Raw genomic sequence first — 26,997 nt, 5'->3', positions numbered from 1 at the left:
GGTCCGACTAGAATGTTAAATCACGCACTTTGGTTCCACCTTTCGCATCGGCGACTCGGCACGACTGCGTAATCTGCGCTTGGAGGGGGGGCCACAGGGGGGGCCAGAATCGGTGCTACAGGGGCACTGGCCCCCGTTGCCCCCCCCCACCCCCCCCAGAACCGCCACTGCCAATGAAGAGCTACTTACCATTTTGCCATTAAAAGTACACACCAGGGGTGAGGATATTTTTAATGCTTTCATGGGATTTGTTGGTGGGACAAAACAGTGGCTTTTAGATTTATCTTTCCTCACTGATCTCACTGGCCAGCTCAATGAATTGAATTTAGAGCCGCAGGGTAAGAGTAAAGATGTAGTTAACATGATGAGTTCAGTGAGCACATTTAAAAGCAAGCTAAAGCTGATGTCCAACCGGCTGAGGCTTGGTAACCTGTGTAACTTCCCTCACATGCAAGCAGAACTACAACGTCAAGGGAAAGGTGTGACACAGCTTGACAGTGCACGTTACGAGGAGCACGTTCAGAGCATCTCGTCAGAGTTTGAGAGGCATTTGACTGACTTTGCATCCATTGAGCCTATAGTCAGCTATAAGTGTTATCCATTTGGTGCAAATATTGACGTTGGTGACATTGCTGCCAAAGTCAAATGACTTTTCGACTTTGAAATCCCCACTCTTGTGGATGAGATTCTGAGATTGCAAAATGACATTGGGATCAAAGCCAGGCCGCTGAGGTAGGAAGTGATTTCCTTTTTTCAAAGAGAGATCTCCCTGTTTCGTAGCTGTTTTTTTCTGTTTGGTTCATATTTGGTTCTATGTAGGAAAGCCAAATGGCTTGGCCCTGGGACTTTTAGTGTGTGTGTGTGTGGGGGGGGGGGGGGGGGCAGATGTTGACACTGGACTGGTAGATCTCCGGAGGTTGGCTCCTTGAAAAGTAGCCCTTGGGACAAAAAAGGTTGGGCACCCCTGATCTACACGAAAGGACACATACGGTAGAGGTCCCTCTTAGCCAATGGGATGCCAGGATGATGCTAGGGAATAGCCAATGGCAGAGCAGCTACAAGTATGTTGCATTCAGGAAACTCTGAGCTGCGACTTGCAGCCTATACTGTATTTTTACCTTTCATATCTTAAAATTTCTTTCGTAACAAGAGGCAATATTTTTCTGTTGAGTCGTTTTGTAACTTGAAAATTTTGTATGAAGAGACGTTCATAGAGGTACCACTGTACTACTAAAGGCTGATTTAGATAAATAGCTGATTATTACTGACAGAGACGGGTTTGGATAAAATGAGGTACACATCTTACCACCCCTTTTTGGACATGAACATGAAATTGCTCTTCTGATTTCTTTCTGTGTGGGACTTTTTGCGCTGATATTGTTTTAGTTACCGTATTTTCACGACTATAAGGCGCCATTAAAAGTCTTAAATTTTCTCCAAAATGGACAGGTCACCTTATAATGCGGAGCGTCTAGTGTATGCGTCGAGTTCCAAAGCCTGACTGAGAGCACCTCTGGCCGACACGCTGTTTATATAGAGAAAAAGCGGGCGTGAGCGACGACAGGCATGCGGAAGTCCGCCAATGAGTGAAGGGTGGGCATGTAAGGGGACGCTAAAGGCACGGCCCTAGCAGGTACCAGTCGCCAATGAGTGAAGGGTGGGCGTGTAAGAGGATGCTAAAGGCACGCCCATAGCAGGTACCAGTCGCGTGAGTACTGTACATTGCAAAATGGTGAAATAAAGTACAACCGAACTCAGTTTTGCTTCCGCTGCCTTTTTAAAAACGTGTTTCATGCATGCCATATGTTTAAGCTGGCGTATGTTTTACCATGCCTGGCTGCGCCCAATAATCCAGTGCGTTTTGTGTATGTGTCAAATACAGAAATAGCACCCGTTACTGAGACTGCGCCCAACAATACGGTGCGCCGAATGGTCGTGAAAATACGGCATTTATTTTTTTCGGAGTCACGATATCTCCCAGTGAATCATTAAGATAATATAGAAGAAATTCTCCCAGAAAATAAAGAATATATGCCTGTGAGTATTGTTACATTGTCTGTCTACATGTGTTGCTTCACTCTTTGTGTTCAAGTCTCTGTTGCCTAAACGTTTACAATACAGTGAGTATGCATGCAAAATTCTTAAGTGGTGCTCACCATTGGCTTGGGCCGCAGCCGCGCTCTGCTGGTTGCCGGCGACATTGCCGTAGCCACGCAGGTTGTAGTTGAGGTCTCCATTGGTGTAGAGCTGGTCTTGGGCAAAAGCCGTGCTGGAAATGATGAAGCCCGAGGGGGCCACAGATGCGGGCTCCCTGGTGCAGGGCTTCTCAGCGAGGGCGGGCTCGTCCTGTGAGCGCATGTTTCACTTTAGTGGCACTGAGCCATTCGAGACACTTCATTAGGCGCGCATGTAGGCACAGATTTTTGCATTTCAGAACATGGTTGTTACTGCAGTGTGCTAACTACGATGTATTCTAATTTAAAAAAAATCTTTTGATACGATTTCAGTCTCTCTTATAGCTAAATAAGTGAACTCAATTATTGGAAGTGATGGACAGTAGACTCAGTATACTCTCCATAATGAGCCTTAACAACTCAGGCTAAACTTGCTCTCCTCAAAAACAAAGCTAGCACTTGAACATACGTGCTCAAGACCGAAATGACTTCTTTCAGTACTTGGCGCCATCTCGTGGCACCTCCGATCATTACGGCAGGTTCCAAAATAAAAGCACAAATAGGTGAATTTATGATTCGATACTTCATACTTTATTTATCCCAATGTGGGAATTCAGGATTAGGTGAGGCTTCGTTGTCATACAAGGCAGTTTATAGTTTACACTTACTATTCAATTCTCTCAGAGAGTGTCAACCCAAATAATTTGTAGTTTTGCCTTTTGTGGAGGCACGTTAGCAACAGTACTTATATTGGATCTTTTCAGACTGCATACAGATGATTGGTCAATGTATATCCTGAAATTTATTTACCGCTGGGTAGCTGTCGAGCCGCATCCTCTTGGCGGCGTTTCGGGTTTCGCTCTCGCATGCGGCGGCGAGGATGTTTTCAGCCATGGCAGAGGTGAGGTGAGGAGGGGTTGGTCTTATCTGTCAGCAAAAAATTGTGCATGTTTAATAAATGCGAAATACTGGATAGAACTTTGAGGAATGTTTGCAAAAAATAGCGCAAGGGCATTTCGGGGTTTGATAGAATGCAAGTGACTAACGCCGGCTTAAACTGAAAATGACGCCCAAAATTAATTTGAGTTGCATATGCATGTAGTTGAGATAATCCCCAAAAGGATAATGTTTTCCAAAACACCTAAATGAATCAGCGAGGAGGAGAAATCGAGTGTATGGCATAAGTTATTGTAGAAATCATAAAATAAAATTTAAGTGGGCTATATTCAAGTAAAAATACATTCTGCACAAGCCCTTCCAGGAACTTTTACTGACTTCTTTCTGTCCCCATCTGATATTCAAGCTGACTCAGTACGAGGTCAAATGAACTTTCAATGACCTCAGTGTCATAAATTCTTTATGAAACACCGTGACTCCTTAGAAAGGTCTTTTAAGGTCTTATCTACTTTAAAAAAATGTTGAGCTCTGGTTTCATCAGGTTTCTTCTGCCAAGTCAATAAGAATAAACATACTAAGTGCAAGTGAGACAAAATGCTTCATCTTAATTGTATAAAACATTCTCATTTCTTGCCTTGTGTACGCGATGCTTGAATTGTTTTTACATTTTTTCTTTCATTGTTTTTAGTTCTTAGTATTATGGATTATTATCTGCTTAGTTATTATTTTATACAAATGTGTTTTTCTTTCATTTAGATGAGCTATTAGTTTGCATTTATTTTTTAGGGGAGGATTACATCTGAGCCCTTGGGGCTTCTTTTCCTCGCCCGCACAATCTGTCTTTGTCTTGGGACCCTGTTGTTCTGTTGCATTGTGCAAATAAGAAAAATAATAATACAGAGAGAGAGAGAGAGAGAGAGAGAGAAGGCAAAAACTGTCTAACGGGACACCACAGGATAATCTTAGAGGATAATTTTCTGAAGAAGTCAAGCTTTTGTTATTGTTGGTTGGGAAGGGGCAAAATTGGGACAAAGGCTCCATTGTCTTTATGTGTGTGCCAGGCCTAAGTGTTGCTTTACTCTGAGCGCCCTTGCGCTTTTGCCAGTACTTGTGATGGAGCGATGATGAAAAGGTGGATATTAATACCTCAAAACCACTTTTTTTCATGCGACGACAAGATTTGAGGTAGGTGCGAATGCGCTTGCGGGAACGCTCCTGGAACTCGGGGAACTGGCGACTGCACGATTCCATGATGGCCTGTATCTTCTCCTTGGGCTGTTTGGAGATGGGCACCATGCGGTCCAGATTCTCATCCACGAACAGACGCACAAACATCTGAGAGAGGGGGAAGGGAGGGACGGGATGTAGAGCAGAAAAAATTGAGTCAGAAGTAGTGGGGGGATGGCGGTGTGGTGCGGAGTTGAAAACAAAAGCGAGGAAAGGCAGTGAGGGGAGGGGCGAGCGTACGGCGGGGAGTGGAAGAGGCAAGGATCAAGAGGGAGGGGGAGGTTGTGGAAACACACACACACACACAGACAAATTAAACTGTTGTATCACGAGAAAGACAATATGCGTGCATCACACTTTTTGTTCTAACAGTTAGATTAAAATGTAGATGGTCACAACTCCTCAGTAAGCTGCACCAATAAGAACTGTTTTACACAGGAGGATAAAGACAAAATGCATGTGAGTATTGTTATGTTGTCTGTTTACATGTGATGCTGCACCACTTGTCTTCAAATAATTGCCTTAAGGGTTATATCACCATAATATCGATGCTTTTTGTTCGCACGTCGAAGCCATTTTTCATTGCTTGTTAGGATTACGCTAAGCGGACCTCCCTAAGGCAAATCTTGGTGTTTTTCTCAGGATATTCTTGTTGTTTTACACCGGTCCCTTGAGATGTGAGTATAATTAATTCTGCAACCACACTCATAACTCAAATCACCTTTTTTCATTAAAATGAATGCAAAACCCATGAATCCACTCCAGCCTTCACAAAAAAAAATAATTGTAATGTAATTGATTATCATATCAATCAATGATGACAATCCTTGAATCGTTCAGAGACCTGTTTAACTTGAAATTGTCCATATCCTCAGTACCGCCAAATTAATCTTGTATGTTAAGAAAACCACTGTATTTTTGTAAACTATTTGCTGAAGCGCTTGTACTGGAATTCAAAATTTGGCGAGATCAGGCAGGTTACTTACGTTGAAGGCTTTAAGTCTCTCGGGGTCCATCCCCTCGGCGTCATTGATCTTATCACTGTCGTCGTGGTCATCGTGATCGTCGTCATCTTCGTCCATGATCTGCGTGCGGCCAGAGCTCAAATCCTCAGCGCACGCACTCAGTTCGGTCTTCACGGAGTCATAGCTTCCTGAGCTGTACGGAGGTGACTGCTGACACACATGTGAACACGTCAAATGGCATGATCGCAAACACACTGTTCATTTTCCATGCATAAACACTGTAGTAAGATCCCGCTTGATTTTTACTTGGTCCATGCGCAGCCTCATAATAATTGTCTATATCACATTACGAACTACAGATCTTTTCAAAATGTATTGACAGCCTGTCTGACATGGTCCATTCTTAGACCACTTCTATTTAATATCTACATGCTTCTTCTTGCTCAGATTATGGAGCATCACAACATCGCTAATCATACTTATGCAGATGACACTCAACTTTACATTTTAGCATCATCACATGACTAAAGTCCCAAAGTGTATTCATCAAGTCAATGAGTGGATGGACCAGAATTTTCTCTCGCTCAATCTAGAAAAGACAGAAGTGACTGTTTTTGGTCCCAAAAATGAAAGGGCCAAGATCAGTGCTCACCTTAACACTATGTCATTGAAATTCTTGGTGTATTTATTGACTATTCTAACAACCATTTAAAAGCTATTACTAATCTGCCTATTTCCACCTAAAAATCATCATTTGCATTAAGGCATTCTGTCTCAACAAGCCACAGAAATTGCTCATCCTTTTATTTTCAGAAGGCTAGATTACTGTAAATTTACAGGTCTTATTAACTCATTTAATGGCAAAATGTAAAAATACGTTTTGGGTGTTCTTATTTTTAAAAAATTAATAAAGGGCTTTGTACAAATCTTAAGTAAGTATCAAGGCTTTGGGAATGTTTACCTTAGCATATTCTGTTTTGATGGGGTACTTCCTGTTCGGGTCTGCCAGGATCGAGTTTGGCGGCGAACACCCGGCGGGCAGCAATCGGTCACTCAGGTTGACCGGCTGTTGGTCATCCGAAGAGGATGAGGACAAGGCGGTGCTGAAGTCCAGAGGAGCGCTCAAGCCGTTCTCAGGCACCTCCCCATACGAGGCACCACCCTCCGGGCGGGTCCCGCCCTCGGGCTGCACCTCGGACAGTGTCACCCCGTTGCCGCTACTGCTCTCTGAGGAGTCATCGTCTGCTGGGAGGGGAAGAAGGGGAACGTTTGCATTCAGACAAATTTGGTGTGGGCAATTCATTTGCACTTTCCAAGATCAGGGGATATCATAAAAAAAAAAATCACACATTCATATCATAAATTCGACTTGACTAGTCTTGCCTTGATATGACAAGTTCACAGAAGATGGGATAACTACAGTGGATATAAAAAGTCTACACACCTCTGTTCAAATGCAAGGTTTTGATTAAAAAAAAAAAACGGGAGTCCAAGATAAATAATTTAAACACTTTTTAGACCATGTGACCTACACAGTAAAATCTCTCAAACACATGAGGCAAACTGTGTTCTGGTCTGATGAGACTAAGGTTGAACTTTGTCAGGAAAAGACTACTACTACATGAGAACTTTATTTGGGGTTAAACAGAAGCACTTTAAATGACGGCAGGTATGTGCTGATTCTCATTTAACATGAGTTGGAATGTGTTGAGTGAATTCTGCACACAGTCGTGTCACCAGCTACTAGGGTGTGCACACTTCTGCAACCACATTAGTTCATGTTTTCTTTTTTTGTGAGGAGGGGGATCAATTGAGTGGTACAGGTTTTGTGAAACTTTTTTTTTTAACATCACAAAGACCTGGTATTTGAACAAGGGTGTGTAGACTTTTTATATTCACAGTAGGTTATGGGACAGGTTAAAAAAAGATAAGAGCAATGCAACTGTGTTAAAAACTGAAACAAAGCAATTATTTTCTATTCAGTTTGTCATGCTTTTTTTGTAAAATCATTTAGCCATTTCCCCCCCAAAATTGGTTAGCTAAAATCTATTTATCTCCTGTAATTAAGGAACGTGGCAATTGAGATGTTGTGAATAGTCAAATATGACTTATGTTTCTATATATGTGGTTCAAATATGCAAGGATGTGGTTCTCCAGTGCATAGCGCTTCCTTCCCTCTCGTGTCACGTATTTGGTTGAGTTGAATGACTTGTCCCAATTTCCGATGTGTGTGTGGTATGAGGGTTCAGAACAGCCTCCTTTGTCCTACTTTCCTAAGTCTCGAACCCGGAGAGAGAGGGAGGGGTGCTTGACATTGGGGCTGCGCTGGCGGCCCACCCACTGCAGGAGTGGATTTACTGATTTGGATTAGACCACTAAGAACAAGCCAAGCTGTTTGCCACATCCAACATCAAGCGTGTTCATGTATGATGAGTCCCTTCCGCCAGTGAGTACAGTAGTGCCTCGAATGACCTGACATACGAAATTTTCCAGATGTGAGCTGTCGTTTGGCTGGATTTTTTTTTTGTTGCTTTGATTTATGAGCAACAATAAGAGATACACTTCCTAGATGTTATTTTTCAGTATTCAATTAATCTGTTGATTGTTTTTTTTTTTGATGAATTGGAAGCAAATATGCTTTAATTTCCATTTCTTTATTCAAAAACAGGATTTTTTTTTCAAATTGACAGTGCACAAATTGATTGTGATTCACTTCCTGTGTTTGGTCCTTAATATCTGTCAGAAATGTGGCAAATATGTTGATCCATGTTTTCCAAAGTCTTGCAAATGTTGATCGGAACACAAAGACAATCAATTTGCTTTCATGGTGGACAGGAGAAATTCGAGAATATTTAGTGTTGAGATGATAAAATTCTGAGGATTTGTACAATTTTGCCTAAATCTTTCAAACAAGCAAAACTTTTAGTTGGTGTTTTGAGCTAAGTTAGAACAGAGTAATGGCATTTCCAATCATTTTACTTTGTAGGGTGAAAATACGATCAGAGAGACACAAATCTTCTGGCTTATGAATGTGATCATGGGATAAATTCAACTTGAATTTCAACTTGCACGGTTGAAAGAAGGGCAAGCGGGACGTTAGCATGCCGGCAGCCTCACCGTCATCTTTTTTGACGGCAGCTGCGAGGTTGCTGAGCCTCGCTCCATTCGGACGACCGGGCTCAGGCGCTGGCGGCTGCTCAGCTGCCGCCCATGCGGGCTCAGTGCCGTTCATGTCCTCGCTGCTCACCGATGAGTCATCCTGCCGGGAGAGAGAAATAGAATAAATTTTGCTCATGCCTATCTCCCATCCCGTGTTTTTTTAAATTTATTATTATTTTTTTTTAGAAAATATCATTTAAGCTCCCTATTAAGAGGCAACCTTCAATTTTGTAAATTCACAGTTTATTCCCGATAATTCCTGTGTACGTCTAGGTGACTAATATATCTGAAATAATGGTGAAGAAGTAGGATCTAAATACGTTTTTAAATTCTGCATACTCCTTTTTAGAATGGGAGTAAATGCGGTTTAAGGATGGGATATTTATGTCCTATGTTACAATTCAGAGTCGTTGATGGTGTAGTGGTACACTCGGCTCACTTGTGTGCAGGGGGATCAGTTCTCACTCAGGCACAGTGTGAATGGTTGTGCATCTCTATATGTGCCCTGTGACAGACTGGCGACCAGTTCAGGGTGTACCCTCACACGACCTGGTGTTGAAAATGGATGGATGGATTTTGCAATTCTTTATTTAGTACTACAGGTGCAAAATAGAGTGGCCCGGCGGTCCAGTGGTTAGCACATCGACTTCACAGTGCAGAGGTACTGGGTTCAATTCCAGCTTCGGCCTCCCTGTGTGGAGTTTGCATGTTCTCCCCGGGCCTGCGTGGGTGTTCTCCTGGTACTCCGGTTTCCTCCCACATTCCAAAAACATGCATGGCAGGTTCAAGGATCACTCCAAATTGTCCCTGGGTCTGAGTGTGAGCGCGGATGATTGTTCGTCTGTGTGTGCCCTGCGATTGGCTGGCAACCGGTTCAGGTATTCCCCCTGCCTACTGCTTGAAGACGGCTGGGATGGGCTCCAGCACTCCCCGCGACCCTAGTGAGGATTAAGCGGATCGGAAAATGCATGGATAGATGGATGTGCAAAATCATCTAAAAAGTTAATTAATTCATTACATTCTTATTAATATCCCATGGAAACTTTCCAGTTTTGTTATCTGAAAGAGGATTGAATTAAGAAGCCTCCCTTTGAATGAATACCTTTTATGGCTGCATGTATTGATTGTTTTAATAATGAATTAATCTGTCAATCGATAAACCAACAAATCCAATTTTAAAGTAATTTGCATCCTTGGATTCAAAATCATTTGAAAGTGCACATTGATGATGATTCAGGGACTGGTTTAGTTTGTCAGACAATAGAGAAGAAAAAAAGCAAACGTTTGGCAGGCGTTTGGAAGTGCCTTCCTTCTTTTGAGAAACACAAAGATAAACAGTCTGCTTTGATGGAGGACGACAGAAATTGGAGAACACTCACAGTTGACAGTAGGCCATCCATAATGGAGAATTAACATTGCAGTTCTCTCGGAATCATTCAGATTCGTAAATATCGGTGCTAAATTTCGATGCCGAACTACTGTGAAAAAGGGTCCAATAGGAAAAGTGTGTGTGCGACGCGCAGCTCCAGACACGACGACGACAAAGGAACCGTGGCGCAGGTGTGCAGCAGATTGTTAGCAGGAAGGGGGCAGCAGGGGCCCGGACACATAGGAAGAATGACCAATGAAGAATGCGTGGGCAGCGTGCAACAATACACCCATTGAAAAACTATGCTGAAACTGTATGCAAGCATCAAGCTCCCGAGTTGCTAACATTCCTGGGTGGGGAACAAAAGTGGAAAAACAGGACTATCATTCCGCTCGGTGCAACACATGTCATGAAATGATATCGTGCAAAGGAGGATACAGTTCAAATATGATATGATACCTCCGGATTCCCGGAATTGAGTTGATTGCGTGTCTTTTGTCTTCCACCTTCCTGTGCTGCCTAACTTCAAGTGCAACCCCTCAAAATCAAATTAAACGAATAAAATGCTTCTAATGCGAACATTCAGCCAACTAGTTAAACTGGATCTAAAAACAGCGGTTCAACACCAATGCAAATGGGCAGCTAATACCTACCTGTACGTGCATGCATCCTGGTACATGTATATACGCGCATAAGACATATGTTTCCGTAGACTGCTGAGATACATTTTCTTTGCGTCCCCCTCAAATACATAATTTGTGTTTGCCTTATGACAGGGGTGTCCAAAGTCGGTCCTGGAGGGCCGCTGTCCTGCCTGTTTTCCAGCTCTCCCAGGAGCAACACACCTGATTCACATCATCAGGATTGTTCTAATGCTGCTCCAGAGCTGGTTGATGAGCTGATCATTTTTATCAGGTGTGTTACAGCTGGGAGAGATGGAAAACAGGCAGGACAGCGGCCCTCCAGGACCGACTTTGGACACCCCTGCCTTATGATATATCCACAGATAATCAACACAAGTTAAAGCCCATCAATGGGCGCTCAGTAGCACGTTTTGAGCAGCTGCTGCATTATTTTATTTACTCTTTCAAGTGCATTGGTTTGATTTGATTACAGTGGTTAAAAACAGCCCTTTAAGAAATTCATGGCAAAGTTCAAAAACAGTGAAAAGTTAATATCATTTAAAAAAAAGTTCAAATTACTTCACCCCTCCTATATATATCTATCTATATCTATAGATATATAGATATAGATATATTATATACAGTATATACACAGTCATACCTCGGTTTTCCACCATAATTCGTTCCAGAAGGCTGTTTGAAAAGCGATTTGTTTGAAATCCGAAACTATTTTATTAGCCCATGATTAGGGGCTAATACACGACGCAGAAACAACAACAAAAAAAACTGTCAGATTTGTGTGAAAAAAAACCCCAAACACGTCGGCTCACAATGAACGTTACACGAGGAAGCGTCACTTCCTCGTGTAAGGACGCCGAGAGGAGTCGAGTGGCGTATTCGGATTTGCTCAGTTTGGTCGAAAACCAGGTTTCAGTCGTAATCCGAGGCGTAAAAATCTCGAATTTTATGGTCGAAATCCGATTTGGTCGATAACAGAGACGTTTGAAAACCGAGGTTTGACTGTATATAAGAGTTGAGAATCATTACGAACCTGAATCGAAACAAGAAACCTGAATCAGAATCAAAGTCGTCTAAATTCAAACAATGGCCAACCCTATAGATGAGAGCCTAAATTTCTGAGGTTTTGGACAATTTTAAGCTTTGCTTCCACCATTATTATCATCAAAATATTTGTATATTAATTTGATAAGGAATTAGCTATTGATTTATTGACTGCTTTCATTTGTAACTGCTCGGCAGAGACTGGCAAAATGCTTGTAGGCTAACACCAACACGGATAAAGTCGAGTGCAGAGGATTAGCAGAGGAGCACCCAACATAATCTTGCCAACTATTCTCAGCCCGTGCTGACCTTTGACCTCCTTCACACCATTGAACTTGGCCCCTGTGAATGACGGCGAATGTCACTGGGCATCTCTGATTGTGACGTAAAACAGAAATGTGACTTTCCCGCACGTGTCAATATTTCTATGCCTCCCACTCTCTTCTCACGTTTACTTTAGTTGAAAATGACTCACAGTCAGCACCTAATACAGATACTTGCATTTTTTTAAAAATGGTCAAAAGTAGCAGTAGCTGAACTGATTCAACCAAATTCCATGAATAATGAATAAATAAATAAATAAATAAATAAACATATGCTCTTCTCTGAAATGCACTACAAGTCTAAAAGTAAAAATGATTTTTTGCAGTCAATTGCACATAAAACCCGGTGTGATAACTTGGCACAATAGAGCAAAAACTTATCTGCACACAAATCAGTTCCCCTTTTTTGCATAGTGCTTGTACTTACAAGTAGAGCAACAATTACCGTAATCGATTGATCCACAACTATTTTGATAATCAAATAGTCGTTCAGCAAGCTTGTTTCACTTAAATAGTCAGAATCCTCTGATTTAAGCCTCTCAACAGGAAATCTTCTCCGATTCGAGTCGTCCTCCAAGAAAGCAGGCTAATTATAAAAATAAGACATTTGCAAGCCTCTGCTTTTACTTTGGGAAAACAACTAACATTTTCGATGATTTTCTTACAGATGTTACAGACCAAAAGAGCAACTGCATCTCATCATTATCATCATCATCATCAAGTCATTAAATTAATCACAAATAAGAATATGAATAATTACCTCTCATTACCTCTTCATATAGGTTTTCAAATGCTGATTTTCATTTGAAGCTGTCTCCGCCCTTTGTTGTACTTCTTTTCTCCTTTACTTTTTTTGCTTAGCATCTTGATATTGTTGTTAATGTTATTCCTGAACGAATTGGAAACACTGCCTTTGTTACGTGTGCTGTACATACAGTATTTTCAATTTAAAAAATGAAAATGGCCTCAGAATCTGTGAACCACACTGCAATTTCTTTTTTTTGCAATCCTACTCATTTGAATGTTTACACTGTGCAATGCCTCCAACTTGCAATATTTCAAAAGTTGCTGTTTAACAAACTATCATCCTTGATTTCTGATTTTATAACTAATTATCCATCAATTTGCCGTGTACATGTAATAATATGAGGAGACAAACAAACGTTTCTGCGATTTTACAGTCATAGCTAACCTCTGACGAAAACCGGAACTACAATGTGCTCAGCGATGAAAATCAAATTGACACCCCTGCACGAGCTCGACAATTATTACACGAATACACGGTCCTTTTTTTAAATTTGACACATTCAAAAATAAATTGTTCCGATGAACACTGCATACAGCGCCCCCTTTTTCTGTATTTAACTTTCATGATTGAAAACAGCTTCTTTTTTTTCATCTCTTACGTTGCGTCCCTCAGTGGATCCACTGGAGCAAAGGATCGTAAATTGCTCAGTGCTACAGCTGTGGTTTTTACTGTGCACATGACATATTATGAATCAAAGTACACATAACAGTTTTCCAATATAGGGAGTAAAAGTAAAAAGTCAGCATGAATAATAATCGATTTAAGCAAGATAAGGAGAGAATCCGTCTTTATGATATTTCCAACGCTGGCTTGTCTAAAGTTGCCACAGAGAAATTTGTGCCCCGTGTGCGTAGTTTGTTTTGATTAGCAAGAGGAGCTGCTGATTCCGTGTCACAGAGGGCAGTCGCTTGTTCCTGTTGTGGAGGATTTCAAAGCAAAGTGCAGCTCCACCACGATGTTGTTGCTGTCAAGTAATGTGAACTGAGCACACTTGAAGCTTTCGCGAAGCCCCCAAGTGACGGCCTTGTAGTCTCCTTCGCTGCTGCTGGTGATGGAGATGCTGAATTATTTTTGAACACGCCGCGACCAGCACAACGCGCGATTCAGCGTTCTTGAGTGTGGGTTTTCTTTTTCTTTTTTTGGTACTCACCGGTGAGTCCCAGCTTGGCTCCCGATTCCCCCAAAACGCACATCGTTCGCGAGTGCCGTTGCCTGCACTTTGCTGATAGAAAGGCAGGCGTATTGGGAGGACGAGGAGGGGTGGAAAGGAGGGATGGGGGCGTCTTTCTGAAACAGCCTCCCTCACGTAGGAGGGGTCTTTCACGTCACGTCACGCCCACAAATTTAATCCCGGCTCACCGTGGGGGAATTTAGGCACCAGTTTCTGGGAAACGGGCCAGTTGTTTTTAGTTATTTTGTTATGCTTCCATAAAAAAGAACAGGTGATAATTCGTTTTATCAATTGCTTCAACCATCAACACTTTGATATATTATATTGTCATTTCCTTTTATCAGTGTAGTGAACCTTTATTTATCCAGCTGGAACATTAAGAAGAGTTTCTTATGTAAAACTTTGATCTGGTCCAAGAGCTTCAAATGGAAATGAACCCGAATAACAACTGCACAAAAGAGACACGTACATAAAGTCAAGTACACAACTATCATCCATGCATGCATTTTATCCGCTTATTTTCACGAGGGTCATGGGTGTGCTGGAGCCTGCTGATCCCAGCTGTCTTCGGGCAGGAAGAGGGGTACACCCTGAAATGGGTGCCACCCAATTGCAGGGCACACATAGACGAACAAACGTTCATGCTCACATCACACAACGGGACAATTTAGAGTGTTCCATTAACCTGCCAAGCATGTTTTTGGAAGGTGGGAGGAAACCGGAGTACCCGGAGAAAACCCACGCAGGCACGGGGAGACTCCACACAGAACGGCCGGCGATTGAACCCTGCACCTCTGCACAGTGAGGCAGATGTGCTAATCAAACAAGCAAAGCATTTAGATCTGAAATGAAGTGTTACGATCCGGACAGAATGTAATCAACTGAATGCAACTTTCTTACTATTTTATTAAATTACATGACATAGATTAAGGAAACTTGAACACCTGAAAAAAACATATATTTTAAAATATTGCATTACAATTTAATTAAGAAAGTTAAATTATATTTGAATACTCATTTAATTTTGATACTACAGTACTCCAATTGCAGCTAAACGGTTGCAAATCAGTGCTAATTTTAAGAATTGTTGCTCAAGAGTACATGCTAGCTGTGTTAGCTGTTGTGCTAACTGGTCAAGAATCAATTTTGGTTATTAAAAAAAAAAAAAAAAGAAAATAACATAAAATATTCATGTCTTTTTCAGACCCAAACACCCATCTGCTTTTAAAATTTAGAGCTGATTTTTAATTGTGCTTTAGTGCATTTGTTGTGTATTGTGCATTGTCAAGTATGCTGCCAGTCGAGGGGGAACGAGGCCAACAATTTTTTGTTCTTTTTTTAATACGTAATATAATGGAGATTTAACAAAGAATAATCTGAATCTGAGTGGTGCTACGTTACGGCAGAAGACATGAAAAACAGAAGAGAGGACTTGCATCGTATCCTTTCTGCTGAGTCATGTAGCACACTTTTTTCCTCCTCCTTCAGATGGCTAGAGAAAAGTTTTTGTAAGCAGGTTGCACGTGGTTTGAGAGACAACTTGAGCATCACGAGCAAGATTTCAAATGTGTCTGTGATGAAGTGAATGCTTTCACATTATCACAAAAATAAAACCATATTTAAAAAAAAGGATCATTTAAAACCCATTTCTTATATTTGGTATGTAACCTTGTTCTCAAGAGGTTCTCAAGAGTTACTTTGTGTTAGGAATCACTTTTACTAAAGCGACAGTTATACTCTGTCCCTGCATGCTTAAAATTTACACAACAAGTGTGCATGCTCCTGGATTTTGGACATGGATTGTTTGAAATTTCATGGGCTGACACAAAATGTCCTCCACTTTTAAAAGAATAACCCGTGTAAGAAAAGAGTGGACAATGAGAGCTGCTGGCTTCAGGAGCAAGATTTGAGTGCGGGGTACAGGATTTCAGTCAGATTCACACTGTACAGTATGTTTACTGTATTCTTTCCATATCTAAATTGCCGTTACGAAATTTGGGGAAGAAAAAACATTTTTTTAAACATTTTTATAATGAAATGCCAGAGAATATTAAGCGAAATTTTAAGTGAAAAAATGCAATTGTTCCACAAGGCAGATCAACCAATGCCAACAAACGCATGTCAGAAAAACACTAAAGTCACATACCATTTGAATAAAAAGGAACAAAACTGGGAAATTAGCTCCCATGATACTCATGCAAAAAAATGAAAATCTGTGTTTTTAACTTGGTTTGATTTAAATCATGTATGTACGCCATATCCATGGAATTGAAAAATCTGCATCCTCCTTACCAGAATTTATCAAATATTATTGTCAACAAATAAAACCGTTTCTTTTGTACCATGAAAGGGCCTAACTTCATCAGCTTTGCTTCCACCTTTTCATTTTTAACTAACCGTTTGGAAATCTCCCATGCAAATTTTTAGAAAAAATGTGGAGACTTACCCTCTCAGTGGCAGTCATGCACTGCAGTTTCATTTGCTTCAGGTAGGTGGCAGTCAGGGGCATGTTGTAGTCAATCTGGTCAGGGACCAGAGAGGTTGGACGGTCATTTTCTAATAAAAAAAAAAGAAAAAAAAGAAATTAGTCAGGACTACAGTAAATATACTTGTCTGAAAGCTGAATTCTCGGATTCTTGTACATTACTTACAGAAGCATCACATGAGAGAAAACCAATCCAAATCAGACAGCACATTTAACGAAAACGAAGAAGAATACATACATAAATAAATACATACATAAATGATGCCAAAATAAAAACCAAGGAACATTGGAAATCTTTAAATGGGAACACAATGTCAATGTTTTAATAGCTCCTTTATTTTTAAAACCAGATCTAAATATAGATACAACTCTCTCAACAACACACAAAAATGGGCTTTGTGTTTGAAAATTTACATTTGCGAATATAAAACATTGTAAAAAAAAACAACAAAACAAAAACATTGTAAGATTATCTTAATGATATTCCTTTTCAAGTGAACCCAGATTGACACTGTGGGGAGCTTTGAGTGATTCACGTATCGATCAACACAGCCATGGTATTTTTTGTTCTTCTTTTTTTGGTCATCTTTTTAATGTGATATTTATTCTCTTTTGTATCGTCGAAGAATAATGGAGACTATTGTTTAGTACAGGGCTGTGTGTTTTCTTGTGTGTTTGTCTTTTGTTATTGTTTCTAACAATGCCATGACGTTCTTTTGGTAATTCATTCATTCATTCATTTTCCGATCCGCTTATCCTCACAAGGGTCGCTGGGGTGATGGAGCCTACCTATCCCAGCTGTCTTCGGGCAGTAGGCGGGGGACACCCTGAACCGGTTGCCAGCCAATCGCAAGGCACACAGATACAAACAACCATCCGCGCTCACACTCACAGCTAGGGACAATTTAGCGTGTTCAATCAGCCTGCCATGCATGTTTTTTGGAATGTGGGAGGAAACCGGAGCACCCAGAGAAAACCCACGCAAGCCCGGGGAGAACATGCAAACTCCACACAGGGAGGCCGGCCGGAGCTGGAATTGAATACCTCTGCCGTGTGAGGTCGATGCGCGAACCACCAGACCTTTGGTAATTCTGTGACCAAATAGAAGTCGTATCTCCCCTCAGATGCCTCAAGTGGAACAAGGTGTCTGCAGTCCCCCAGTTGTCCACTCGGGGAAGTCTGCCATCATAATTGCTGCTACTGAGCCTCTTGAGTCTTTGTTACATTATGTTGCATCCATCCATTTTCGACAGCGTTTCCCTTCTTAGCGGTGAGTTGGAGCCTATCCCAGCTGATTTGAAGCATGAGGCTTAGTATTCCCTGGACTGGTCACCAGCTAATTCCAAGCCCCAAGTAGACAAACGATTCACATCGAATAACAAAGTATTCCGTTCACAAAAAAATATTAAGTATTCAAAATGTGCATCATGTTATTTGCTCCAACTTTTTAAAAAAAATCTACTACAATACATTTGTTAAATGCAGCTCAGTTGTATTTAATGTTCAAGCACAATACATTTTGTAATGTTAATATTTTTGATTGATGATTTTTTTTTTTGCTTTCAAACTGTCGTCGGCTAAAAATATGGAACTTAATGTGCAATAATGTTGTTTTCATCATAATTTAAGTACCATTAAGTTTTTTTCTACTGTTAAACACAGCGTGAATGTTCAAACTATGCCTAATTTTACAGCAGCTTAAAAAAAATCCAACATAGTACATTTGCAAGGCAAAGGTCTGTTGCATTTAAGTACGAGAGAGCAGCATTTATGCCTTTTTAACTGTTTGTTTTCAAAATTTTGTATTGGCATAATTGATATATTTGTCACTTTTATGTGTAGTACAGTTGTGTGTTGTTTTTTTTCCTTCATTTAATTGATGTTCATGTTCATGCTGTGTTTTTTTCAATATACTACATTTCTATATACATTTCAATTCAGTTCAGTTTAGGAACAATATATTCCATTCAATTGATGTGATATGTTTATTTTCAAGGAGTTAAATTTCGATTTCACTGATCGGTCCAATACTTTTACATTTAATGAATTAGTTTAAATAAAAGAAATTCTATATTTAAGCATGTTTATACTGTGCATAATGTTACAATAGCTTAAACGTTTTTATGTGTGTTTGTGTGTGTGGTTTTTTTTCCAGTTCAATGTATTTCATTTTCAAGTAAAATAAAATCTGTTTCTAAAATCAAAATCATGTTTTCATGTCATGTTTTAATCATGTTTTAATGTGTTTATTGTCATTCATTTATTTTTCTGTGTAACTTTTATGTCCAATAAATCTTAATTGAATCGTCAAGGTTTTTTTTTTGTTTTGTTTTGTTTTTTTCAAAGGTAATGCTTGTACTGTGCATAATGTTACAGTGGCTTCAACTTTCTAAAGTCTAGTTTAATTGTAGTTCAACTTTAAGCACAACAAATCAGCATTTAATCTATATTATCAATTTATTCTTGAAACATTTACACTTCTATTTAATTTATTTTTAATATTTCCCTAGATTTACAGGTGTAAGTTCAAAGATGATGTTCGTACTGTGCATAAAGTTACAGAGACTTATAATAATATAAAAGATAACTTTTAGGAATTATAGGCTATGGCTGTGTTTGAATGTTGGTCATGATGGTGCTACTTGGAGAACTAAGCATATGTTTTGTGGTGTAAAAAGTGCGCTCTCAAAGGTTGATTTTGAAAATAGCCCATCAGTTAATGATGTCTCCCGAGCGAGCAGGCCATGCACAGGTTGTGTTACCTTTGAACTCTGCGGTGCTGGGGTTGATGTGCATCCTCTTCTGACACTCGCCGCAGCTCATTAGGAAGCGAGTGACCGCCTCTCGAGGCAGGAAGGCGTAGGTCTCCGCTATCTGTGGCAGAGGATGGACATGAAAATGGCATCGAATGTGTGTCAGTACAGGTTGTTTTTTTTTTTTTTTTGTGTGTGTGTCAAAATGTGACATCAGTATTGTCGCCATGTGGCGTGATTATCCCTCCAGGTGATCGTCTCACTCTCTCTTTCGTGCCGGCAGAAGGCCTCAGTCTAGTTGCAGCCCTGATCCGTATTTTTGCTCTGTTTATAGTTGCAACATTCCAGGAATTTTCAAAATTGAAAACTTTCCATGGGAATGCACTAGTGAGTGACACAATGGTAGGTTGGCTCTTAATAGGAACCAAAGAGTCCCTGGAAAGTGAAAATAAAAACGTGTTATAAATTGGCCAAACCACAGAGAAGAGTGCTGTTAGAACCCTGCCAAATTGGAATGATTAAAAATCGGCAGTACTGTATATAAAATGGGGCTTCAAAATAATGAAAAATCAAGCCGTTATAGCTGCTGGAACCACACCCCAGTGAATTGTCAACTGTCAATTAAATACCACTTCAATATCCTGGAAAAAAGGATGCTTCTTCGACGAGCACCCTTTTTGTGCCGACACATAACTACATGTGGGTGTCGCCAGATTATGTACGCTTAGAGCCACTGGACTTGGGTGCTTATAAAAATATATTGAACATGATAATAACAATAATAAGTTCACTGAATTGATTTCCACAATGATTCGTATGATGCATGCTGTCGTATTTATGAATGGAATATGATAGCATCTACCACACACATCTATGGAGCACAGAATCTGTCTGCCTGCACCTCAATCAAATGCAATCAAATCGTGATCGCACCGCAACTTAGACCTGTTTCCGGCGGGTCTAAAGTTTAGTCTACTTGCATTCACCAAATAGCCAGGCGCGCCGGGGGCGTGCAAAAGCAAATGCCCTTGGTGCGCGGGAAGGCCCAACACTCTTGCAGTCTTTGTCACTTTTTAGCAATTATCTTCAAACATTATCACTGATCTTCAAACATGAATAATGTATTCAGAAACAAATTCGGAATTGACTTTATAGGGTGTTTAACCATAAATCTCCACCTTAGTGTTGGTGTCATGGTCAGCCTCACCCCCGCCCCCAACCCCTCCACCACACACACCCCCGCTCTCCAGCGCCAACCTCCTCTCCTTGTCCCCTCTGGCGTTTCCCTGGAAAATGCGACCTTCACGAGACCACGGAGAGACAGCAGGGGTGCCCACCCCCACCGGGCCCACCACTGCTGCCACTGCTCCCCATCCCCTTTGCCCCCACCCCACACACACGCGCGCGCACACACACACACACACACACACACACACACACACACACACACACACACACACACACACACACACACACACACACACACATCACGGCCCCTTGAGGCAGCTGAGAGGGAAAGGCCACCCAGAGGAGCGTGCTCGTCCCAGAAGGCCACAGTGACAGTTCCATATTATGCCCTGCCCCACTGATGCTGTCTCCTCAAAAGGGGACACACTATGAGACGTGACAGGACCTCTCTACAGGGCAGGGGCACAAGTAGAAATTGGTTTCATTTTTGGGGGGTAGGGGGGGTTCCTCGGGGGAAGGGGGAAGGGAGGGAGGTTTTCCAAAGTCCTGCAAAACTGTCCAACACGGACACAAAAACACAAAGAAGCTTATTTTTGCCTAATTCCACTCAGTCCGGGCATCAGAAGTCACACGACGGCGTTTGTGGGCTTGAGGTCAGATTGTCTTTTGTTCTCAAGGCAGTGGTCATGTGACACATCTGGCAAAGTTGGTTTTGTTCCCTTGGAAATGGTTGATGCTAAAAATTATACATTGTGTTGCCAGTGCAAAAAATTAATAAATAAATGATGTTCTTGAAACAGAAAGGACCCTCCTGTGGTCAACATGTTTAGCCACTCATCACTTTATCATAAGAAGAACTTGCCTTGTCCCGATCCCTTCATGTGATTGGAAATCGGGGCCAAGTACGTGTGGGTTTTTTTTTAGGGGGGGAAGGGCTGAAAATATCCATCCATCTATTTTCCAAACCGCTTGATCCTCACTAGGGTCGCGGGGGGTGCTGGAGCCTATCCCAGCCGTCATCGGGCAGTAGGCGGGGGACACCCTGAATCGGTTGCCAGCCAATCGCAGGGCACACAGAGACGAACAACCATGCGCACTCACACTCACACCTAGGGACAATTTAGAGTGTCCAATCAGCCTGCCATGCAAGTTTTTGGAATGTGGGAGGAAACCGGAGCACCCGGAGAAAACCCACGCAGGCCCGGGGAGAACATTCAACTCCACACAGGGAGGCCGGAGCGGAATCGTGCTACCCGGCATGCTAACCACTGGACTACCAGGCCGCCCTGGGCTGATAATATTGGATTTTAAATTTTTCTTAATTTCTAAAGTCAATAACAACATTCTTGTGAACCAGTGCTGACTCATACCCATGTAAAAATGTGTTATGCTGGGATATTTCGTATGTCAGTGCTGTTAAAAATGAAAACATCTTGCAAGAAATATAAATTTTGAACATTACGTTGAATTGAAAACCTCCAGACAAATTTATGAAGTACAATTATACAAAACACATGAAATGGATCTACTTGGCGCCGAATATGTCACTTGTTTTTAAAATCAGAAAATGATCTTTGAATCAGCTTTACAGATGTCAACCTCTGCTCTGGTGCACCACCCTTGTGATTCTGTCAGAAATGATCATGAAGGAACGACACCCTCTTTACGGGGCACAACATGTATTTTATTTTGAAGGTGGACGATTCACATGGGCAGGAAGTCAATTAACAATTGCAGAAATTAACATACATGATTCTGCTTGACGTGCCACATAAAATGATGTCACGGGTCACACCTGGCCTTGACTTTTACTCTTGTGCATTAAGCTAACGGGGCCTTTCATCAGGCAGTTGTTTAGTTGTTTTAAATATATGTGTCGTTCTCTTTGTTTTCAAGTAAACTTTTGCTGGTTGAGACATTAAACAGCTTGAAGTAAGCACTTTGCCTCCTTTTTGATTAAATGCTCACTATTTGCCATGCAGGCGGCACAGTGGTCCAGTGGTATCGGGTTCAATTGCATGTTCTCCCCGGGCTTGCGTGGGTTTTCTCCGGTTTCCTCCCACATTCCAAAAACATGCACGGCAGGCTGATTGAACACTCTAAAAATTGTCCCAGGGTGTGAGTGTGAGCGCGGATGGTTCTTCGTCTCTGTGTGCCCGGCGCTTGGCTGGCACCCGGTTAAGGGTGTCCCCCGCTCACTGCCCGAAGACGGCTGGGATAGGCTCCAGAACCCCCCGCGACCCTTGTGAGCATAAAGCGGATCAGAAAAGGGATGGATGGATATTTGCTAAGTGTCATGTTCCGTATTCGGCAGCAGGTGGCACGCGTTCACTTCTGCCGCCTGCACACCTGCTGCCTATTTGTCAGTGATTGCACCTGCTATTTCTAGGCGCTCCGGCGGTCGACCCATTGCCGGAGTATTGCATGCCGTGCCACTGCTATTGCCTATGATTACACATATTGTTCGACACCATTCGCGGTTGGTTATATTATCGTCGTCCCAAGGGAATCATTATCTTAGCGTACGTGAATTAGTACTCGTTTAACATATTTACCTTGCCATTGTTTTGCAAGCGTTTTCTGTTGTCGCGTTTCCTTATTTCCTGGTGCTCGTTTTTACCAGCGCTTTCTGTTGTCGCGTTCCTTATTTCCTGGCCATCGTTCTGTGACCAGCGTTTTCTGTTGTTTATTAGGCGGGATTTTTGTTTATAATAAATATTATTGTTTTACAAAGTCCTTGTCGGTGTCTGCTATTTCGGGGATCCGCTTATTTTCGCTTTCTCTGTTACGTGCGAAGCAGTTCCCTTTCCCTGCTACGTACGTAACGTGACACTAAGCTGTTGCTTGTTGTGAAATGAGTTGAGGTGAGTTTACTGGCACAACACAGTGGTTGTATCGCAAGGTTAGGCTTGAAAGTCAAAGCAAAGGCATTAAAAAAAAAAGAAGAAAGAAATCAGCTAAACGAAGGATTGTATCTTGAAAAACTCACAAGTTGAGTCACTCGTATCTCAAGACACCACTGCAGTGGAAGCAGTGGAACAAGAGGATGCGGTTGCGAATGAATCAACACAATTTCTCGTTGGAAATTCAAGCATTGGCTGACAGTCGGCCAAACTGAGGCTTGCCCCACATCAGCATGTCACTCAAACTGCTCAGAAAACCCGTCCGCCGTCGTCTTCCAGGACCTGAGCTCCCGCTTGTAGGTGAAACTCCAAAGTGTGATAACTCACCGCTTTGTAGGTCTTCTTCTGGCCCGCGTGTTTGGGGGCCCGGCCAGGGTCGGCGCCAATCTCCACATGCATGGCATAGATGATGTCAAAGAAGTCTTCCACCACAGCCACACGCTTCAGGGACGAATTATCCTGGGCTGAATTGCCGTCCGAACACTGAAACAAACATACAACTCTACATTAGTTTCATGCAAATAATAATTGTAATTGACAGCAAAGTAACTAACTTTTGAACATTTCTGAGTACCATCATTCCTTCAGATGGACACACACCTGTGTATGTTATCCCAACACCCGGCGAGAAGTTCTCAGAACTCGTTACCATTTTTTGGATGTCATTATTTTCGCTGCTCACCAAAAATCAAGAAGGTCTCGCAAGTGGATTTGCCCTGAAATGGGTCCGGGTGAGAAACAAGGAAACGGCCGTAAATCAAAACAAACGCGACTTTCCAGATGTGTCAAAGTACTTTCCCCAGACGGCAACAAGTATTTTCCACAGCAAGTCTTGTTGGCCAGATCACCATTTCAAAATACTCACCTCGGACACACTTTGCCAGTATCCAGATGATCAGCGTACTTTTTTTCTTCTTTGTTTGTTGTGTCAAGCGAGAGGGACACTTCAGTGAGCCATCGGCTTGTTTTTTAATTGATGTCCGTTTTCTCATGAGGCTGTGATGATTCTTGGTCAGCAGTGAAAATTAAGTTGTCATATATAAAATTAAAATGATTAACAACCATCCATTTTCAATGCCGCTCATTCTAATTAGGCCCAGCCAGGGGTGGACTGGTACAAAAAAATAAAATAAAAAAATAGTCCCTGGATTTTGCCTTAGACAGGCCAGCCCACATGCACAAGCACCTACACTTATTTGCAATCCTCTCTGTAACTGAGAGGTCATTGTATGTCATAACATCCACAGTCAGGGTTATATGAAAATTAATGCAATCTTGTGTGAAAATAATGGATATATTATAATGGACATCAACTGCAAGAATCACACATTCTTGCCTCAAGACAGATTCTTATCAAATTTGTTTTCAGACCTGAGTCCTGACCACCCCTGGCAATCACGTAGCTCTGGCACTGATGTTGATTGGTTCAGTTTGCTGTCTATATTGTCAATGGATCAATGGGATGGTCCCACTAAATTGTGAGCTGGTCTCTTGGGGTAAAATCCAGGGAAATAATCATTGAATGGCACCGCATCGGCCCCAAAGTACGCCGGCTCACCAGGGATCTTCCCTGTATGGCAGATGACCAGTCCAGCTCTGATCCCAGCTGACGTTGGAAGCGGGACATAGCCTGGACGGGTCACCAGCCAAAGCAGGCCCTATCCAATACGATGAAGGCGCAAACGCACACAATGGGTCACATAAGTTGGGACAGTCGTATCGAGTCTTTCAGCCGGAGAGGTCGCAAAACATCTCATCTCCACACCGTTTAAAAATAACCCGTTGAAGACCAACAGTCCCTCCCACCGTCCACCACCTCTGGCAGCTGTCCTGCCTCCTGCACCGCTGACCCTGTCGCCATAGAAACTGCCACTGATTTCTCTCGGGCAGGTGTGCTGGGCACAGGGTCACGTGATGCACCATGGAAGTGGGATCGCCAGGACAACCGTCTCCATCCACCGCGTCACATGCTGCTCGTGTTTGCAGAGTTGTTCCTAATTGCCATTGCGTGGAACCGTTTCAGCATCCTGGGTAGCAGTTAATAGAAGGCCTGGATGAGAAATTAAAGAATTGTGATTTTGTCTTCCAGGAGATTGGGAATGGTCTCTACTTGTAAGAGGAGCATCCTAACCAGAAAAAGTTGTCTCATGGCCCTGCAGGGAGCACCATGTTGTCCCTCCTTCCCTGAGATTTGTGCGCTGATCCCGATTCGTGACATTTCTTGGTCCCATCCGGTCGGACGGTCGTGCACTGTTTTCTTACGCCTCGCCGCTGCCCTCCCCCTTTCCTTCTCTCTTCTTGCTCTGGCTCTCCCAAGTGCGAGGTAATGATCGTTGCCATGGCAACTAAAACCAGCTCACAGAGCGGGCTTGTTTTAATCCGGCCCGCCCCGCCTCTTCCGAGCCACTCTCCCCTGTCAGCATGGGCTAAATGTAACGCTAATAAATGAAATAATAACAACCCTCCACCTCATCATTGCAGTTACAATCAAGCAAGGTATCATCACGGTAAGCCCCCCCCCCCCCCACACCCCAACCCCCCAACCCGCTCGTATCGCCCCTTTCCCAGTGTCAACATCACCAGCGCTACCGCTGCTTGGGACAATGGTGTCAGGTCCATTCACGCTGGATTTAGATAATCTCATACAAGTGCGGGGTGTGCATTGCACCCACAGCACTGCTGCATCTCTGCTGAATTCCTCCGAAATTCTCCAAGACGGATGTTTGCAGCACTCGCTGGGAAGGACACAAGCATATCTATGAAATATAGGCCTTCGCAGCACTGTTTTCACCACTTTATCATTAAAAATAGGATTCTTGCTTTTCATTTTTACTCTATAAATGTATAGTTTCTGTATAGTTTTTTTAACGACGAATCAAATCAGATTTATTCACTATTTCAAAGTGACAGTCTGAAATTCTGAGGATTTCAAAGTTTCACAAAATCTCGAAACAATTGACTGATTGTTTACATCAATTATCAAAATAACTGTTGATTGTTTGCTTTGTTACACCTCTATTTTGATCATTGTTTATTGCCATTACTCAAATTTCTTGTCTAAACCCTCTCATTTCACCCTCTCAACAGTAAGTATTCTTCCATTTCTGTTCTTCATGAACGCAGAGCAATTATCATTGTACTGAGTCACAATAGGATATTTGCAAACGTCTGCTTTTACTTTGGAAACAAAGGATCAAGACTTCTGGTGATTTTCTGACAGATGTTACAAATCAAACCAGGAACCGAATCATAATCCATTTATGGAAAAAAATGCCCATTTCATTCCAATACATGAACGTTTGCAAATGATAACGTCGAATTGGCTGGCTGTCAACAGACTGAACATTCGCCACGCTGGTGTTCACTGACGCCATCAGTTGAGGACAGCGTGTGTTTTCTTCCCGATTGTTCAACAAAAAGATTGAAAGTAGACAAGCGGTCCTCTATCCAACCACCTGTGGAGGGATTACAGTATGACAGTAATTTAATCTGCCAAAAAAAAGAATTATTTTGCAATCAACTGTATATGCAATAAAGTGATGCAAAATAGATTGTTGGACGAATCAATTCTAAAAAGAATCCAACTGCAGCTCTAATCTAATTTTATTCTTTCTGGAGTGTAATAAACACCCATTCAGGAAAAAATATATTGATTTGCAACCTGTTGTGTGGAGGTAAGAAAACAAACGCAGTTAGCCACGACGTCAGACTCGTCAGCAAGTGAAGGCCGTCTCGAGCTAAAAGCTTCCAGAAGAGAGTCAACAGGGAGTGGAAGATTCAGCCCTGATCACATCCTGCTTTCAAGTGTGCGTGTTTGTGTGATCTACGCGCGTTCAAGTACAGTACACGTCGAGCGGGGAGAGCTGCAAGCATCTCGGAGGAGAACAGCT

The 26,997-nt window shown here is 42.1% G+C and overlaps 1 protein-coding gene across 4 annotated transcripts in view; it reads right to left on the bottom strand.

Annotated features, from left to right (window-relative positions):
• The window catches only part of nol4la (nucleolar protein 4-like a), a 46,188-nt gene that overhangs the window by 8,243 nt on the left and 10,948 nt on the right, over nt 1-26,997 (bottom strand). For 2 of the 4 annotated variants that reach the window (XM_086123139.1, XM_086123148.1), the window contains exons 2-10: nt 23,435-23,590; nt 19,026-19,137; nt 16,225-16,334; nt 8,381-8,522; nt 6,225-6,508; nt 5,285-5,473; nt 4,218-4,406; nt 2,985-3,101; nt 2,157-2,346 (exon numbers count right to left, since the gene is read on the bottom strand). In XM_086123139.1, coding sequence (XP_085979265.1) covers nt 2,157-2,346; nt 2,985-3,101; nt 4,218-4,406; nt 5,285-5,473; nt 6,225-6,508; nt 8,381-8,522; nt 16,225-16,334; nt 19,026-19,137; nt 23,435-23,590 — 1,489 coding nt within the window. The remainder of the gene's footprint in view (nt 1-2,156; nt 2,347-2,984; nt 3,102-4,217; nt 4,407-5,284; nt 5,474-6,224; nt 6,509-8,380; nt 8,523-16,224; nt 16,335-19,025; nt 19,138-23,434; nt 23,591-26,997) is intronic. The other 2 variants (XM_086123168.1, XM_086123158.1) reach the window with 2 other exon arrangements.

Source organism: Hippocampus guttulatus, chromosome 1 (assembly GCF_054856545.1).
Source record: "Hippocampus guttulatus isolate MCC_2025c chromosome 1, RoL_Hgut_1.0, whole genome shotgun sequence".
In the NCBI taxonomy this organism is placed as follows: Eukaryota; Metazoa; Chordata; class Actinopteri; order Syngnathiformes; family Syngnathidae; genus Hippocampus; species Hippocampus guttulatus.
Note: the sequence above shows the minus strand (reverse complement) of the source record. Positions and strands in the feature narration are given on the sequence as shown.